The 19,849-nt window shown below is 43.3% G+C and overlaps 1 protein-coding gene across 1 annotated transcript in view; it reads right to left on the reverse strand.

The window, feature by feature from the left end:
• The window catches only part of LOC123761363 (tudor domain-containing protein 5), a 79,492-nt gene that overhangs the window by 5,936 nt on the left and 53,707 nt on the right, over positions 1 to 19,849 (reverse strand). Inside the window, exons 11-14 of the mRNA XM_045747348.2 lie at positions 16,874 to 17,468; positions 16,329 to 16,653; positions 11,514 to 11,783; positions 8,749 to 8,881 (exon numbers count right to left, since the gene is read on the reverse strand). Of these exons, the coding sequence (XP_045603304.2) occupies positions 8,749 to 8,881; positions 11,514 to 11,783; positions 16,329 to 16,653; positions 16,874 to 17,468 (1,323 nt within the window). The remainder of the gene's footprint in view (positions 1 to 8,748; positions 8,882 to 11,513; positions 11,784 to 16,328; positions 16,654 to 16,873; positions 17,469 to 19,849) is intronic.

Below are 19,849 nucleotides of genomic sequence, written 5' to 3' on the forward strand. Positions count from 1 at the left end.
TTTACATATATATTTGACCTTTTAGGCAATGCTATGGTTACAAACTGAACAGTAGTGCTGTTAGTTCATACTGTGTGCATCAGCCTTGGTGGCTCACTCAGCACCGAGGCTCTCACACCCGGAAGTGTTGCCTACGATTTAAAAAGAAAAATAGCGTTTTTTTACAAGAACCCGGTGCAGCCGCGGGACTTTTAAATCTTGCACGGAACTCCAAAACATCATGTTGTGGTGTGCAATTTTGCGACAGATACTCATTACATCATATGGTGTGTTGCACAGTTTAAGGGTTCAACACATTCAACACCCCCATGCGCAAGAAAAAAATTCTAAAAATGTTGTCGTCTCCTAAAAATGGTTATTTGTGTTCCCTGAGCACAGGAAAAATAATAAAAAAATTATGTTGTACATACAAATGACGTAAATGAGCCAACAAGTTTGCCGATGAAGTCATGGAGCATAATTGCTCAAGGGTGCCACATCAGGGAGCCATCGCACACAGCATTCAAGAGGTCCGAGTTGCCCCGAATTTATTTCTGCAGCATTATTTACAGTATCTATGGCACATTTTACAACAATTTTTTACACTAGTATTGTTCCAATTATTGTCACGATGATGTATTATAATACAGCTGCTATAAGTTCACTACACTCACATATGAGTGTCACAAGCATGTGCACCAAAGTGTTTTATTTTACAGGACATATACAATGTATTTGTCTTTTTTTAATATATACACTCATTCACTCAAAATGTACATGTTTTTACACAAGTATTGGATATTTAGTAGTCCTGAAGACTGTGATGCTGTGTGAAACAGGTGACATAGCACAGAGGGACTGCACACGCTTTGCACCATGTTAACACCCGTTTACGTTTCTGTGGCCTAATTTGTGTAGTGTTACACACAATGCACCAAAGCTGGCCTACTGCACGCAATCCAGTTGGTGGTAATTTCTTGATTTGGTGTACCAGAAAGGCCTCCTTGTAAGCGAGCCTGAGTGTGAGAGCATGGTGCAATATTAGGTCTCGAATGGGTCTTTGTATGCCATGGGTGTCTTTGCCAAACTTACCTAGTAATTGTTTCACAACTTGAAAACTAAATGAACAGAAATGTGGTTTTCTACCTGTTTTCACAAGACACATGTTGTAACTGTTCAGCATTGTTACATCAACAAGGTAAATAATCATAATACATAATAAGAGCATAATCATCATCTTGATCCTCTTTACCGTTTTCTGTACAAACACTACAGCACCCACCATCATGTCATATTTATAGACTAAACAAATGGTGGTGATGTAGTCCACCACACTAAACAAATGGTGATGTTGTAGTCCACCACACTAAACAAATGTTGATGTTGTAGTCCACCACACAATCTGGCTTATATATTATTTGTTTTGTTGGTCTGTTCACCTTGCCACTGTCCACCATTGTACCAGGGTGAATGGTAGTCAACATGTTCACTTCACATTTGTCTTTCCACCGGACAAAGAATTCCACCAATTTTTCTTACCTCACAATCATTACACCTACTTGCATAGCAGTGTAAAAAACAGGCATTTCCTTTTGTTTTGGCTTTACTTGCCATAATTCCAGTTCTATTATCAAGCAAGAACCTGGTATAACAGTTATCTGTGTACAATATGTGGCCCTTGTTCAGATATGGTGCAAGCAGTGCCTTCACCACACTACCTGACAAGCCATGTATGTCTTTACCAGGAATGTCTACATTTGTAGCAGAATACAGTGTCATATATGTAACACCTTCCCAATTAGTGGTGGTGGGTGGGGGGTGTTGTAGGAACCGCACAAAGCAATGAAGACAGTAGCGATCACGGAGATCCTGTAGAGATAGGATTCCCCTTTCAACATACAGGCTCTGGGTCAGAGTTGAACGAAAGGCACCAGAGCTGAGACGTAACCCAGCATGGTGACGAGCATCAAGACGGCAAAGAGTTGAGGGAGAGGCAGACATGTAATCATGATAGCCATAATACAGTTTAGACAACATAAGAGAGGAATGTGAAGAGAGGAGTGTGCACCTATCAGCTCCCCAGTATGTATGGATCAAGACCTTAAATAAGTTAAGTAAATCAACCTAGCAGTGCAATCTTTTCTTCAAAAAACTCTCAGCCTTTATAACACCCACTGTCCTATGCTAACAAAACAAGTCACAACTAAAAGGCTAAACAATCCTGGGCTTACAAAGGGAATACTTAAATCCTTAGATACAAAGGTTTCAGGTTTAGATACAAAGGATACAGGATTTAAGGATACAATCCTTAAATACAAAGGGAATACCTAAATACTTAAATAAATAAACTATCAAACATATTTGAAAAAATTATCTACAAACAGCTCTACTCCAATCTCGTAAAATTTGACATGCTTAGCCCCTGTCAGTTTGGCTTCCGCTCCCAAAAGATTACCAACGATGCAATTATTAGTCTCCTTGATATAATTTACTCAGCCATTGACAAAAATGAGTTTCTGATTGGACTCTTCATTGACCTGAGATAGGTCTTTGATACTGTTAATCACAATTACCTCTTAAGTAAACTCCATCATTATGGAATCCGAGGCCATGCACTGGACTATATCCAATCCTATCTTGGTGATAGACACCAATGTGTAGCCATCAATAATATAACCTCTCCCACTCTACCAATAACCGTTGGAGTGCCACAGGGCAGCATCTTGGGACCTCTCCTATTTTTATATACATCAATGATCTGCCTAATGTCTCTTAACATTCTGAAACCTATTTTGTTTGCTGATAATACTACTCTCATCTACTCTAACCCCAACCCACATACACTAAATAATGTTGTTAATAATGAACTAAAAAAAAGTCCACTTATGGATGTCAACCAATAAACTAACACTTAACATAGAAAAAGACCTACTACAGTATTTGGAAGCAAATCTACAAATGCAATTCAGCTTCAGATAGACAATGTAAACATTAGCAATAAAAACGATGGAAAGTTTCTTGGCCTATTCCTAGACAAGAGACTCAACTTCAGCACCCACATACAACACATAACTAAGAAAGTCTCTAAAACAGTTGGTATACTCTCCAAAATCAGATATGATGTACCTAACTCTGCTCTCATCTCTCTATATTATGCACTAATCTATCCCTATCTTAATTATGGTATCTGTGCATGGGGGTTCAACCACTTCAAACCACCTCAAGTACATCACCACCCAGCAAAAATCTGCTATCAGAATAATAACAAATTCTGCTTTCAGACAACACTCAGCCCCTTGTTTAACTCCCTATACATACTAAACATAATCTCACTCCACAAATTCTCTTGTGTCAACTACATTTACAAAACCCTGTTCTTAAATGCAAATCCTGGTCTGAAACTCTCCCTGGACAGATGTAATAGGACCCATTATCACCACACCAGAAATAAATATATCTTTGATATCCCCAGAGTCAAACTTAATCTGTGTAAATACACTATGCAAATAAAGGGACCCAGTCTATGGAACTCACTCCCTAATGAATTGAAAAGCTGTCCAACTTTTGCGTCATTCAAAAACAAAATTAAAAAGTACCTAATTTCATCTTCATAGTTTTTTACCTTGTTGCTTAAAATTGCACTGTATCTAGTGCTACCCAATCTCCCAATCTTTATGTACCCAATCCGAACATCTTTACCATTGTGATCATTGCTGTCTTCTATATGTACTATCAATCTGCTGTATGGTGTCTATTAATCTTGTTTAAATTACCAATCAAGCTGTCAATGTAATCAATCAGAGCTTTAATATACAAATGTGCTTTAATATACTTACTAATCTCTCTCATCTCATTTTTTCTTGCAATATATCTGTTATCATTTTATTAATTCTGCTAGAATTAAACTACTTAAAATTATCTGTTAGATTAAGGACCTGCCCGAAATGCTGCGCGTACTAGTGGCTTTACAAGATTGTAAATACTATGCTATGTATTCTCACAAACCCAATGTACCTTCTTGTATATAAATAAATAAATAAATAAATAAATAAATAAATAAATAAATCCATTAATAAAAAACACTACTTGAGAAGTAGTATAGGTTAGGAATCGTCTCCAAAGAATTTTCAAAGAATTACTCTTCATTGCTATCTAAAATAATTAGAAGAGCCAAAACTAAATACTATGAAGATAAATTTACCCAAACAAAGGGCAACATTAAGAAAACATGGAGCACAATTTCACAAATATTGGGATCAAAGAAGATTTTAAATAACAAACCAATACTCCTGTCCAATAACGATGGTCAGCTTACAGCCTCTGATACTGCTATTGAGTTCAATAGGTTCTTCTCTTCCATTGGGTAATCCCTTGCAAATGATATTCCATCTTTCAATACTGATGTTCAGGACTATCTTACAGGTAACTATCCACAGTCTCTGTACCTAACGCCTGCAAATTCCACTGATGTTAATGAGATAATCCTTTCCTTTAAAACCAAGTCTAGTGCCCTTGAGGAGATACCAACTTTAATTTACAAAAAAGCCTCCAGATTTAGCTCCTGCCATTGCATTGCTCTTCAACAAGTCACTTGAACTCCAAAACTTTCCAGATATTCTAAAAAAAGCGAGAGTAACCCTATCCACAAATGTGGTGATCTCACTAATGTTAACAACTACAGACCTATATCAATCCTGCCAAACTTGTCAAAAATATTTGAAAAACTAATCTACAAGCAGCTCTACTCTTATCTAGCCAAACACAGTATACTTAGCTCTTGTCAATATGGCTTCAGACCCAAAAAAAAAAGCACTAACGATGCACTTATTAGTATGATTAACTTGATACATGCAGCTCTTGATAAAAATGAGTTCCCTGTTGGGTTATTTGTGGACCTGCATAAAGCTTTTGACACTGTCAACCACCAAAACCTTCTTCATAAATTACTTCATTATGGAGTCAGAGGTCACTCCCTGCAATACCTCAAATCTTACCTTACTGACAGGCTCCAGTATGTTTCTGTGAATAATTCAATTTCTCCCACCCTACCCATCAACACTGGTGTTCCTCAGGGCAGCATACTTGGCCCTCTCCTCTTTCATCTACATTAATGACCTTCCATATGCCTCCCAACACCTCAAACCAATTCTATTTGCTGACGACACAACCTTCATTTACTCCAGTCCTTAAGTCCAGAACACCAAGCTCAGCTACCTGGCCAGAAGACAGCTGTACCGCATGAAGAACATGTATGTCCCAGACCCCGAAGATCCCTACGTTGCAGAAAACACCACCAGCGACTACGAGATCCACGAACCACCACACAGAACCAGAAGAATCAATCTCCAACAAAGAGTGATCAGACACATCCATGATGAGGCCTTCCCAAGACAACCAGATGAGTGGCCCATCCCAGACCCGATCTATACGAAATGAAAAATAAAGAAATAAAAAAAAAGAAAAAATAAATAAATAAATAAATAAATAAAACTCCTACAAAAAAATATAAAACCAAAAAACCCTTTGTCGTGGCATCAGAAGTGTAACTACCTGATGTTGCTAAGATTAACCTCCTTCAGCCAACTCCATCGGCTCTAGTGCTTTAGGACACCAACAAGGTCACAAACACTAGCCCCCCAGCCAATGTACTGACAACCCAACATAACACATACGCAAACAAACAACACATACACAAATGTCAACCCATGGTGGACAGGCCACCGAACTTTCAAACCTCCTCTCTCTCTACACCCGCATCCTCTTCCTGAATTTCATCTCCCCATCCCTCTACCTCCCCCATCCTTTCCAATCCCTATGGACATTAAAGCTAAAGCACGAAAGTGACAAGCATGAGCACCAAGCATCGGCTCCTGGAGACAAACACGAAGCGGTGAGAACTACATGGTTAGAAGTTGGAGTTCATAGAAGTTGGCATAAAAACCACGAATATTCCATTGAAGAACAGACAGACAAAAGAGAGAACAGAAACAAACACAACAAGGGAGGAACAAAGGCAAAGAAGAACACAATAGACTAAGTAAGATCAGGATCAGTGAAATCGGGGTGATGGGGCATAGGCAAAGCAAGAAAAGACAATGGAGTCAAGGGAGCGGGAGGACAGACCAGAAGCGGACTGAGGGTCTGGAGCAGGAGGCATCGGAGAGGGGTAGTCAAGGGAATCAAGAGCAGCAACCAAGAAAGAATCAAGGTCCAAGGAAATCTCCATAGCAGGGACAGGTGATTCCAACACTGAAATTGGAGGGACGCAGGGATAGTGTCAGAAGGTGAGGAATATATTGATGCCGTCTTACCTGCCGAGGAGGAAGGAGAGGAGCCAGGTTTATGTTTCTGATGTAGAAAGAAAGGCGTACCATCAGCAATGTTCTGGGCGCCAGCCTCTACAGCCTCATCAGAAGGAGAATGGGAACAGTCAACATGAAGAATACCGGGAGGAGAATGGACAATTGGACAATGACCTGGACAGACAGGCAGTGAGGAGGGCCAAAAGACAGAGGGAAGGGCCGAGAAGAAGGATTGGGGCGAGGAGGAAAAGAGGGCACAGGAGATAAGGAAGCTTGGAAAGAAGGAAACACCAGATGGAGAACCAGAAGGAATACCCTCTAGCCCAGAATGCAAAGGAGTAGGTGAGGTGGTGTAGGTCTCGGGGTCCAAGGCCTGGAAACAGTTGTGAAACTAAGAAAGAGGGAGAGGATGAGAAGTGGAATGCAACACATGAGTGTAAGACATGACAGAGAAAGTGAGAGGATGGCGAAGCTGGCGTCTCGCCTCAGGAAAAGATAATCAATCGCGATGTTTCAAATTGAGGATGGCTTCCTCAAATTTGTAGTTCACACATGCACAGGAGAAGGCAGGGTGGGCATCACTGCAATTGATGCAGTGAGCTTGGGAAGAAGAGCACTCCATCTTAGAATGACTCGAGGCTCCACACAAGGGGCATAGACACACCTCATTTGTGCACCTGAAGGGACCATGCCCAAATCTCCAGCTCCTGCTGCAGAGCGAAGAGAGGGAATGTACTCCTGAACGGAGAATCTGGCACCAGCAAGACCAATGGAAGATGGACGGGACCTACTATCAAAAGTGACCTTCACAACACAAAGAGGATGATTAGGAGAACTATTTACATTAACACTTTCGCGCTCTCGGCGCTCAAAAAAAAAACAATACCCTAGATGCTTTCGGCACTTCGCGCGCCTATGCGGTAAGACCGAAAAAGAGTACACTCTTTTGACTGTCCTGACAATAATTGAAGGCGCACGTATTTAAATTTAGTATCACTGTGTTCGCAATGAAATTGTCTATAAGAGCATACCTATAAAATGCCGCCCAAGCATAAGGAGTATCAACACCAAATAAAAAACTATGCAGATCACTCGCCGAGAGCGCCAAACAGCAACAAAATGTTTCCACTCTCTTAATGGTTGCGAAGCCTACAGTTGTCCTACATCGCTAATTTTGGTATCATTGGAATCGCAATAAAATTCTCTACACGGACATATGCATATGAATGTTTAATATAGGTAATTGCCCACCCGCAAGAGTGTGTGAAGTGGAGAGTAGTTAGCCGCGAGCGCACTGGCGAAAACACAGGAGGGAAATCATGCTTGGAAAGTTTATACGTTTCTGACCCTACTTTTCTATGTACGTATTTTTTTTTATACCAATGTGTTCGCAATAAAATTTTCTATAAGATGAACTGTATAACATTTGTACAAAGCATGTGTAAGAGAAGCGCCAAATATAGAACCACGTCGCTCAGTATGCATTCGCGGCAGAAACGAACGCATTGTTTTCGTTCGTTTGATGTTTGTCATGTTTATACTGTTGAAACATTTTATAATTTGTATGACAGTGATCGCAGTAAAATTCCCTACACAGACATATACATAACACATACAAATATTTCCACGCGTTGGATATATCAACGGCTAAAGGGAACCCACTGCCACACGCTCGCCACACCCCCAAACATACTTTGTGTATTTTTTTTTTTACTCATAGAAGTTTGATATAATATTCATTCTGGTACCAAAAAATTCGCAAATAAATTCTCTACAAAACAAAAGTATCCCCATCCATTTCGGTTAAAAAATGGAATTTATAGAAATATTTTTTCGATGGACGAGAAAAGTAGGCTGTTATGCGGAATCGTAAGAAAAAACGGCGACGAGTTATCTCTAATCTAAAGCGCGAAAGTGTTAATTGCATTCTTTATGGTTAGTTAGCTCAGGGAGCCACTAAGGGGGATCCTTCCAGAGTGAGCATTGTATGTAATGTAATGCCTCTTTCTAGGAGAACCCCGATGGCTCCCTGAATCCCTCTCTCCCTCACTCCTAGGTTTATTGGTTTGTTGTCCATCAGCTCCAGTATTTGGTGTGTTGAAAGTATGGCCAGGGCTCTTGGCTGCCTGGTAGCAACTATCATACTAGAGTGGATCACTTTAATTGCCTGAATAATTTTGGAGAGTCATTAGACTATTTTGGTGCTTAGTTTTCAATGAACCTTGTAGTTGTCTGCAAGGCTATGCAGTTTCTAAATCCTTTCCCAGATTGGGTGACTATAATAAGTTTAAAGTTCTCTGCGCCTCTGTGAGGGGGTGCCGTGCTTTGGTTCTGATACCCAGTAGGCCTAACAGGACTTCTGTGATTGATGTAACTCCCCAAATGCATTGTGGCCTTCCAAAGCTAGCTGCTCTATTACACTTCTACAGCATTCATCGAAAACAGAACATATCTCAAGATATCATACCTTTAGAGTTGATAGTAGTTTTGACTTATCACGGGAAAGAAACTGAAGAATTCTTGGCAATAAGGTTGCTGGATAAATAATGAAACTTCGAAGAATCTCTCCATCACTACCATATACAGCTTTGCAACCATACCTGAAGAAACAATATCAGTACAAAATAAATAAGTAAATAAATAAATTAAATAAATTAAATAAATTAAATAAATAAATAAATAAATAAATAGAGCCAGAGCAATCGACCGTTTGCTATTACAACAGCCTTTGAACTGTGGAGAGATGCCGTCCTGGAGGTCTGCGACCACCGTGTCCCCCTCCCGGGGAGGGAGGGGTTGCGCAGATGATTGCGCTGCGGTTGTGGTGAACGTTGTGTTTGTTTTCTTGTTTTTGATTGGGGAGGTCTGTTTGCTAGTTCGGCTTTCGGTTTGCAATTTTTGACCAGCAGTAGTTTTTTAAATTCCTACCTTTCTGGGTGCCTGACCTGGTATATGGCAGAAAAAGACTGCTTCCAATTACACGGGGTGTCTTTAGGCCATTGCTCCTCATGCCTCTCTTGAGGGGCCCGTTCCTGGTTCTGGTCCCCATTAGGCTTAGAACTCCTTCGATTGACTGTTGCCACGGTCTAATATATACACATCAGTCCGGTATAGCTCCGGGAAGCCGAAGGGGCTCTCCACAGTAAAGTTATGAATAAAAAAAATGAGTGATAAAATTTTTAAAATGTCACCAATGGTATTTTATTCATTATGGTCTCAGAATGGCATACAACATTCATGTTCTATTTTGCAAAATATTGTTTGAGAGTACAGTTCACTGTAAAACATTTTTTCAATGTGGCTATCCAAATATGTGCCAAATGTATACGCAAAAACTGACAATCCCGGACTGCCAGTAAATAAGTGTTATCGTTATTATCAGTACCAGTTACCGCCCGTCACTCACGCATTTATTTTATACAAAAATCGTACAAAATCTATGTCTTAACATAATGGCATGAAATTTTCACAATGCTGATGCCAAATAACATGAGATTTGTTTAAAAATTTTCACTATTTTTCAAATTTGGAAAAGTCTCTATAGTCACCGGGCCCTTTAAACAGACAAACAACACTAGATGCGAGTTCAGAGGGTAGCGGATTTCTATTTTTTAAATAGCTTCCAATGGTGTTAATGTTAGTAAACACAAACTAAAAACTAATTTGTAGATATGTCTAAGAATATGCCTAAGTTCCTTTTAAATGTAATAACTCACTGTACCTAAATATGGATATTTGACATACTGTATGTCTTTAGGGACTGTAGGAACCTCGATAGTAGGCTTAAATTTGACAGTTAAGAATCTACCCAGAATTCTATCGAGTATCTTGCTAGGAAGTATCTTGCGGGAAGCCGGTCGGCCGAGCGGACAGCACGCTGGACTTGTGATCCTGTGGTCCTGGGTTCGATCCCAGGCGCCGGCGAGAAACAATGGGCAGAGTTTCTTTCACCCTATGCCCCTGTACCTAGCAGTAAAATAGGTACCTGGGTTTTAGTCAGCTGTCACAGGCTGCTTCCTGGGGATGGAGGCCCTGGTCGAGGATCGGTCCGCGGGGACACTAAAAAAAAAAAAGCCCCGAAATCATCTCAAGATAACCTCAAGATAGGAAATTTGTTCGAAATAAAAAATTCTTGATATTGAAGTTAAGTTTTTCAACTAATTTGTAATCTGAACAGAGATTTAAGGCTCTATTTATTAGAGATTTAATTGTATTCAGTTTGTATAGTTTTGGACAAACCTAAGGTCAAGATAAACCCACTTCTGTGAATGGGTTTACAGTAAACTGGTGTAACAAACTCACCTCCAGTATTAGTAACTAATGTATCAAGGAATACAGTTTTGGAATTATTCTCAATTTCCAAAGTAAATGTTAAGTTTGAATGTTTAGAATTCAAATACATAACAAAACTTTCAATATGTGAACAATCATTAGAGATAAGAAAGGAGTTTTCTACTAACACTAAAAAATTGGCTTGAACTCTGCAGGACAAATATCTATCCACATTTTTTCAAAATTACATAAAAAACATTAGCATAAGATGGCCCCAATGCTGACCCCATTGTTATTTGTGTAAAAAATTATATTCTCATAGATATATCACATTATTGTGATTTCCTTCAGTAAAATGAGTCATGCTTATTAGTCAAAATTGACAGAACATTGACTGTTCTGGACCTGGATTCACGAAGCAGTTACGCAAGTACTTACGAACATGTACATCTTTCCTCAATCTTTGACGGCACTGGTTATATTCATTAAACATTTTACAAGCATGAAAACTTCCCAATCAACTGCTGTTATTGTTATAAACAGCCTCCTGGTGCTTCGGAGTTCATTAACTGTTTAATAATTGTAAACAAAGCCGCCAAAGATTGAGAAAAGATGTACAAGTTCATAAGTGCTTGCGTAACTGCTTCGTGAATCCAAGTCCTGGTCATTAGGTTATCTTGAGATGATTTCGGGGCTTTAGTGTCCCGCGGCCCAGTCCTCGACCAGGCCTCCACCCCAGGAAGCAGCCCGTGACAGCTGACTAACACCCAGGTACCTCTTTTACTGCTAGATAACAGGGGCATAGGGTGAAAGAAACTCTGCCCATTGTTTCTCACCAGCGCCTGGGATCGAACCCAGGATCACAAGTCCAGCGTGCTGTCCGTTCGGCCGACCGGCTTCCAAACACACTGTAGGTACAACAAACACACCCACATATCCATTCCTATCTTTTACACTTACTCAATAAGCTGTTGGTACACATTTGCATGGGAATCCTTTCCAAGGATAACTGATGGGAAGTCCATTATCTTTTCCTGGAGTAAGGAGTGGACATCCAAGTTCAACAGCTGGGATACCTCTGCACTTATGACAAATAACTTCCCATTTAACTCAATTACATGAAGCATCATACTTGCTGATGGTGCTACCCGTTTTATCACACACTGGTACTTTTGATAATCTTTTGTTGATTTCAGGTTCTCCATTATTACATCATCATCGTCGTCATCTCTGAAAATTAAAACAAATTATAAACAGCACATTAAACAAATATTCTAAGACATAAATGTTATGAAATGATACTGCTAGCAAGTATTACAAGCCCACATATTAACAGGAAATATTCATAACCTCACACTTATGTCTGGTTATATGGATGAGGTTATTAACATCATCCCATCAGGGGCCTGACAGCTGAGTGGACAGCACTCAGGATTCATAGGCCTAAGGTTCCAGGTTCGAACACGGCGGAGGCGGAAACAATTGGGCAGAGTTTCTTCACCCTGATGCTCCTGTTCACCTAGCAGTAAACAGGTACCTGGGAGTTAAACAGCTGCTACGGGTTGCTTCCTGGGAGAGGTGTAACAAAAAGGAGGCCTGGTTGAGGACCTGGCCGCTGGGGACGCTAAGCCCCGAAAATCACGTCAAGATAACCTAAATTTCACCAATACATAACTGGAGGTCACTATTTGTAATAAAAAACAACTTAATAACTGGAAAATAAATTTTGATAAAGAATAATTAATAAAATAAATTGGTAAACTTGAGTAGATAATTGTTGGAGGCATTTTAAAAGTGGCAGGATTGTTCAAAGTCCAGGTTCAAGTCCTCAAACCCCCTAGGATTTATGTAATGCCTTCTCTTTTATGATCCTAACTACAGAATTCAGGCATTTAAAGTAAATCTTTTGTGTAACAATTTCCACTATTTACTAAATCCCATTAACCCTTCAGCTGTGCATCCCCCATTAGGTAATTGGGTGGGTAATTATGCAAAGACTGTGCATCCCATCAGGTGGAGAATAAGGGTACATTTAAGATTTAAAAAATCCCACGGGCACACAGGGCTCACATCGACTTTCTCAGGCCTCCAGTAAACCGATGCCATTAAAAAAAACGGCATGAATGTAATGAAACGCCATTTTCTGGGTGAGCTCCGGAGGCTCCCTGGAGCTTATCGGGCCAATGTATGTTATGTTAGACCGGGACATTAGCTATAGAGTTTCAGACCTACCAGGGACCAGCGCCAGAATCTGGCCCCTTCAGAGAGATTTCAGAGAGCAATGGCCCTGGAAAACCCCATTATGGTTGGGGGTTTTCCTTATCTGTCATCGACCGGGGTTAGGCACCCAGAAAGGTAGGCATAACAAAACAAACCCCACATGGTAAGAAATTACAACAAAAAACCGAACAGAAGGGTACAAACTCTCTACAATCCCAAGGAAACAATCAAACAATCAATTTACTGCTGCGACGGTCGTCCGTGCAGCCCCTCCCCTCCCCGGAAGGGGGAAGGGGGGTCCCTGGACCTCACCGCGCCGGCTGCCCTTCAGTTCGTAAACTAAGCTTCAACCAACGCGAAAAAACCCTGCCGACCGAATGGGAGGGAGGGTAGCCAGGGAGCCTCCAGGGCTCACCCAGAAAATGGCGTTTCATTACATTCAACGCTGGTTTTCTGTGGGGAGCCCCTACGGCTCCCTGGAGCTACATACCCAAAGAGAAGGAAATAGGGACTTACCCGGGAGGCGGCGGCCACAAACTCCTCAACGCGAAGTCGAGACAACTGGCTGCAACCTGCTACCCAAAGCAACACAAGAACGCCGAGGAGCAGGGACGTTCACCAAACAACGGGCAGCCAGGACCCTGTTCGACTTCCAAAATCCACACTCTCGAATATGTGCCCAAGACATGTTACCAAACACGGCAGCCAAAGCTGCAAACTTCCGAACGTCATGGGTGCGAGGATAGACCGCAGGCTGGCTGGACTTAATAACCCTGCGGACAACCTGGGAGACCCGAGCCCTGGAACAGGGAACGAGGGAAACCGGATCAACTAAAAGCGCATCCCCAGCCACCCCAGCTGAAGCGCGCAGGTAACGGCGAAGTGCTGCAACCGGACACAACACATGATGCACCCCCGGCCGAACTAACCAAGCATCAATGACCCATGGGCCTCTCCGGAAAGCAGCTGTCTCGTTCTTCGCCAGAAAAGATGGAGAAGGCTGCAAACGGACAAACCTACCCCAGGACCAAAAGAGCAAAACCCCTGCGCCGGAGGTGAGCATGAAGCTCCTCTACCCGGCCCCCAGAGGCCAATGCCAACAAAAAAAAAGCTTTGGAAAAACAATCCGGAACCGAAGGGGCCACCACAAGCCGAGGAGAGGAAAGATAGGAGAGCACCCTGTCCAAGGACCAGGATGACTCAGGAGGCGCATGAGCAGGCCGGAGGTGAAACATAGCACGGGAAGCTTATAAAATGGGACGGATGTGACGTCCACCCCGAACGCTAGCTTGAACAGCTCCGCCAGCGCCACATGATACGAGGCGACAGTATTAGGCATCAAATGACGGTCCTGAAAAGGCCAAGAAAGGACAAGACAACCCGATCCGAAAGAAAAGACAACCTACATAGAGCCAGAAAATGGCGAAAAGAATGCCAGGAAACTTCATACTGTCGCCAAGACGAAGCTCTCAGGTGGGACACCATCAACGAAGCCACCTGATCACCATAGAATTGGTGATACAGCCATGTCAAAAAGACCAGACGCGAAGAGCAGAGGAGAAGGTCGAACCAGCCTTGTAACGGATCGGGCTGACCTGCTGAAAGAGGCGGAGTCACGGGAAACGTCCCGGGTTCGGGCACCGAGCCAATAGCACCGGAAACCAAGGCTGGGCCCGGGACACCTTCTCCCGCGAACAGGGAAGAACGGAATCGGATCAACCAAAAGCGCGCCCAGGACACAGAAGCCGCGGCACGCAAATAGCAGCGGAGGGCCGTAACTGAACGCAAAACACGACGCATCCCTGGCCCGACCAACCAAGTACCAACAAACCAAGAACAAGCCCTAGAAAGGACCGGAGGGAAGCCGCACCGGCAGACGACAGGCGATCCACTAATATGGGAAGGAGCAAAAATCATCCTGAACCTTCGAGAAGACGGAAGCAAGCACAAACGATAAAGGCACCGAAAAACCCAGTCGCACCCGAGACTGAAAGGCATGCAGAACCCCAAGAAGAGGGGAACATGACGGGGAAGTCCTGTCCTAAGTTAAAAGGGGTGAACAACGGAGAAAAGCACCCACCGACAGAACGGAACCAACGGGCGTAAGGGACAGCTTTTGGTAGTAATTTTCACTGGAATAGGGGTTTACTTTGGGATGCTTACCTTTCTGGGTGTTTGACCCGGTCGATAGCAGACATAGAATGCTTCCAATCACACAGGGGTTTCTATAGGCCATTGCTACCCTTGCCTCTCTGAGGGGGGGCCAGGTTCTGGCCATGGTCCCCGGTAGGCCCTAAGAACTCCATACACATGACTGATGCCAAAGTCTGACATTAGCATATCAGCCTGGTATAGCTCCGGGGAGCCAACGGGGCTCCCCCCAGAAATGCTGGAAAAGAAAAACAAAAACCCCGAAGATACACAGCAAACTGCAGTCAGAGAAACATCGGCCACAGAATTATAGTACTGTACTGTAAAGTGAACTGCGCTAGCCGCAGTACACCCCTCACAGCCAGTAACACTCCCCTACCCGGGGCAAAATGGAAAGCCCCAGACCCCGACATACCCCAAGGGCGAAAACGTCAAACGACGAAGTACCCCAAATGGGAGTGATTCCCGAATGCCCCCAGGAAAGATGATCCCAACAAGCAAGGGCAATACGTTCGGAGTACCTAAGCAATGTCATCCTAGGCACATGCTGCTCCTGTACTCTAAGATACCTGGCCACCAACACCACACACAGCAGGAACAGCCACACATGGCAAAAATTCCTGGGGGAGGGAAGGGGAGGCCCACTAACGATTGAGAGTGGTAGTTGGATAAAGTGTTGCTTGTTTGTTTTCTTTCTATGGGAATTCTCTTGCTCTTTTCAGACGGCGGTCGCAATTTTTACCAGATTGTGGTCTGTTTTATTTTGCCTATCTTATTGGGTACCCTCCACAGTCAACGGCAATTATGACATACATGTACTTTAAATGTAGAGTGCTCATAGGTCATTGCTCCCTGCGCCTCTGAGGGGAACAGGTTCTGGCTTGTGGTTCCCGGTAGGCAAAATGACTCCTGTGACTGATGACCCAAAACTAATATAGCACATCAGTTTGGATAGCTTCAGAGAACCAACGGGGCTCCTCACAGAAAAACATAAAAAAATAATAAACATTAAAATAAATATGTAAAAAATTTACTTGTGGCAACTCCCGCCTGATATCTAGCTTGGTACAACCACCCTGAGGCAATTGCTCAATGAGTGTACACAAATAATTAAGACGCCCTACCTTGCAATGATTTCGAGGTTACACGTCCCAGAGGCTTGGTCGAGGACCAGGCCTCCTCAGACAACACTTTCAGACTTCATCATGGCCAAAGTTACATACAATTTTTTCATTATATTTCTTGTGACCAGGGAGTGCATTTTGACAATATTAGAAGGTAAATTTTTATTTTATGTGCACCTGGATGTTGCATCAGTAGCACAGTCCAGGGGTTAATAATATACAACAATATAACAAGTGGTACAATATAATTAATGGCAATACAATACAAAATAGAACTTACTCATCACTGTAGAATATGTCATCTATCCCAGTTGAAAGTATAGGAGGGTCAATACTTGTTGTCACACTAGTCTGTAATCCCATGGATGCAACAGTTTGACTGTTGTAAGGTACCAACCTAACACTCACTGAAGGTTCTCTCACTTCGTGTGTAACTTGCAGGTTTGTAGGCACAGGACCAAATCCAGGTGGAGGTGCAACTGATGAAAATTTTCTTGCCTCAGTAACTTGAGTGGAAGTTTTGGACATAATTTCCAGTTGTTGTATTGTGTTTTGGAAACACTTGGGCACTTCCGTATGAATTAAGTTGATTTTCTGGGGAGCCTCTAAATTACAATATTGAACATTATTATACATCAGGAAATTATTTGTGCTGAAACTTGATTTAAATGGTGCATTTATGACAAGTAACAACAAATATATTATAAGAATGATTATTGTCTGAAGCTACGGCTACGCCTACTTAGATGGCATAGTTTATCAATGTTGCATTTTTGAACTAAAACAAATTCAGGTACAGTATTTAGTATTACAAAAATATAATACCTGAAGTTGATAGTTGTGGTGGTGGTGATGCAGGTGTGGCTGTGCATGAAAAGGGTATCTGAGAAGGCTCCCACATATCAGGCCTGGATGACTTCAAGTTTAGATCATTCATTAAGCGACAGAGATTTTCAATAAAGGCAGCTGTCCCGTAAGGAGAAGACTGTGTTACAGTTGGATACTTACTTTTGACATTCTGTTCATAATCCAGTGAAATATGGCTCGACTCCGATGATGGGCAACTTGGTACATTCTTATGTTTATCATGAACTAAATCTATATTGGCTATTTGGTCACCATGAGGATTAGATACGGCACTCTGTGTGAAAGTATCTCTCAAAGACACTACTGGAGTCAAATTTATGGAAATACTTGAATTTTCTACAGGATTTAGGGTGTTTATCACTGGATCAGTGCACTGAACAATTAGCTTTTCAGAGCTGCTGTAACTAGCTTTAGTAACACTTGAGTCTGGCTGACCTAATACATCTATAGAGGCAGGATGACTGGGAGATGCCCAACCCTCTGCAATAAGAATATCCCCAATGTTTATGTCTTCCTGACTATTAGTGTCCCATAGATTCATATATGCAGCACCCTGAAAAAAAAAAACGTTGAATGTAATGAAACGCCATTTCCTGTGTGAGTCCCGGAGACTCCCAGAAGCTATGCAGGCTGAATGGATATGTATAACTTTCTGGTATCAAAGTGCATGGCGTTCTTGCCTACTGGGGACCATGAGCCAGAACCTGGACCCCTCAGAGAGGCACGAGGAGCAATGGCCTATAAAAAAAAAACCATGTTGTTGGGAGCATTCTATGTCTGCCATCGAAAGGGACAGGCACCTAAAATGCAACAGGGTGCATGGTGCAACAGGGTGCACAACAGGCACCCGAAAACAAACCCTTATTCTGGTGAAAATATTGCTACCAATTACCAAACAAGTGGACAGAACTCCCCAAACAATATTAGCTAACTAGCATGACGTTATCATGTCGCCACGCCACTGTCTGCGCACCCCTCTCCCCCTCCCGGGAAAGAGGAGCCGGGGAGCCTTCTGGACTCACCCAGAAAATGGCGTTTCATTACATTCAACACTGGTTTTCTAGGGGAAGCCCCTTTGGCTCCCAGGAGCTACCTCACCAAAGATAAGAAAAAAAGAGGGACGGAACCGGGAGGCAGACACTAAGTGCCCAACCCAAAAATAAAACCACAGGTCAAACCAAAGGACCCTGCCAACGACCCAGGAGACCCCAACCCCTGAACAGGAAGGAAAGGAGTCCAGGCAAACCAAAATGCGCACACGGCCCCAGAGGCCACGACGTGCAGAAAACAGCGAAGAGCCGCAACCAAACAACACACGAAGCACCCCCGGCCCGACCGATCAAGCCACAACCCAAGGACTCCTCCAGAAAAAAGCAGACCCAAACTTAACCTGAGAAGAAAAGGAACTGCAGCAAACGAAAAACCGACCACGAAGACCAAACCAACAGAAAAACACACCAGAATCGAAGGGGCTACGACAACCGAGGAGAAGAGGAGAAACACCCCGGGCCAACGCCCAGGACGGGGCACCGGCAGTGCATAAGCAGGCCGGAGGTGAAAAAACAAACCAGACAGCTAGTAAAATGTAGCAGAAAGTACAGCAACACCAAATGCAAGCTGGAGCAGTCCCGCAAGCGCCACCTGAAACAAGGCAAAAGCATGCTGCACCCATGGACGGTCCCGGAACAACCCGGAAAGGAATGACAAGACAACCCTATCAGAGACCGTAATACACCTACACAGTGATAGGAAAAACCGGAAGAACCGCCAGGAACTACACACTGGCACCGAGACAAAGCACGTAGGTGGGAGACCAACAACGAAGCCACCAGCGCCCACACAAGAGATGAGAACACAAGATGAAAAACCCCGAGCCGAAGACCCAAGGGGAAGAACGAACCAGCCGGGTACAGGGCGGGACCAAACCGCAGAAAGAGGCGGAGCCGCAAGAAGACCCCAGGATTGGACACCGAACAAAGAAGCTTCCCCAACCACGGCCGGCAAAGAACCAAAAGGAACAGCCGCCAGGCAACAGGAAGAGGCCAACAAGGAAATGAGGACCACGAATTGAAGCGTGAAGCAAAAAAAAAAAAGCAACCTCGCAGCCTGCAGGAGCAGCGCAAACGGCTCCAGCAGGGAAGAAGGATGCACCGTTGATATGTCACCGAGGTATATATGAGAACTACTCATGACATGTACTGCACGAAAATAAAATAAACGGCCCTGAAAGGAAAACAAAAGCAGTAGCGAGGATCAGAATCCTAGCCCCACCTGCCTCAACGTAAAGAAATCGTAGGGGCAGAAGAGGAGGAACGGAAGCAACCCCTCACCCGCAGACAGTGCAAGCACTCTCGGACACCACATACAAAAGACCAAACCCGGAATATGTGGCCCCAGCATGGAGCCCGTACCCCGGAGGAAAAAGTGCAGAGGCACACCACGAGACGAGCCCCAGAGCTAAGAGGCCAGGGTGGCAAGGACGGGCTGCGGGAATGCAACTCATGACACGAAGACAGAAGAGGAAGGGGAGACTAGAACACTACCCAAAAACTGAGAGGAACTGACAGGGTAGATAAAGATAAACAGGGTAACACGTGCAGTACGCAAAGAAGGGGACACAGCTGGAAACCGAGTACCCAAATGAGCCACAGGGACATGAGAAAGAACCCAGCCAGTGTCAGAGCAGGTAACAGATGGAAAGCCTGAGCCAGCGATGTGGTGGAGGCAGACACCAGACACAGCGCCAAATGTAAAGATGAAAGAGAATCATAGAATCATAAAATCCAGAACACCCCCAGCAGCTGGGGGCAATGACTGGAGAGAGAAGACAAGTGAGAAGCCGGAATACCAACATGTGTACACTTCCCAAAAACAAAACGATCACCCCGGCACCTGCGCCCGAGGTACGAACCGCACCACCCACCTTCCTGGCGG

Source organism: Procambarus clarkii, chromosome 7, assembly GCF_040958095.1.
Source record: "Procambarus clarkii isolate CNS0578487 chromosome 7, FALCON_Pclarkii_2.0, whole genome shotgun sequence".
Taxonomy (NCBI): domain Eukaryota; kingdom Metazoa; phylum Arthropoda; class Malacostraca; order Decapoda; family Cambaridae; genus Procambarus; species Procambarus clarkii.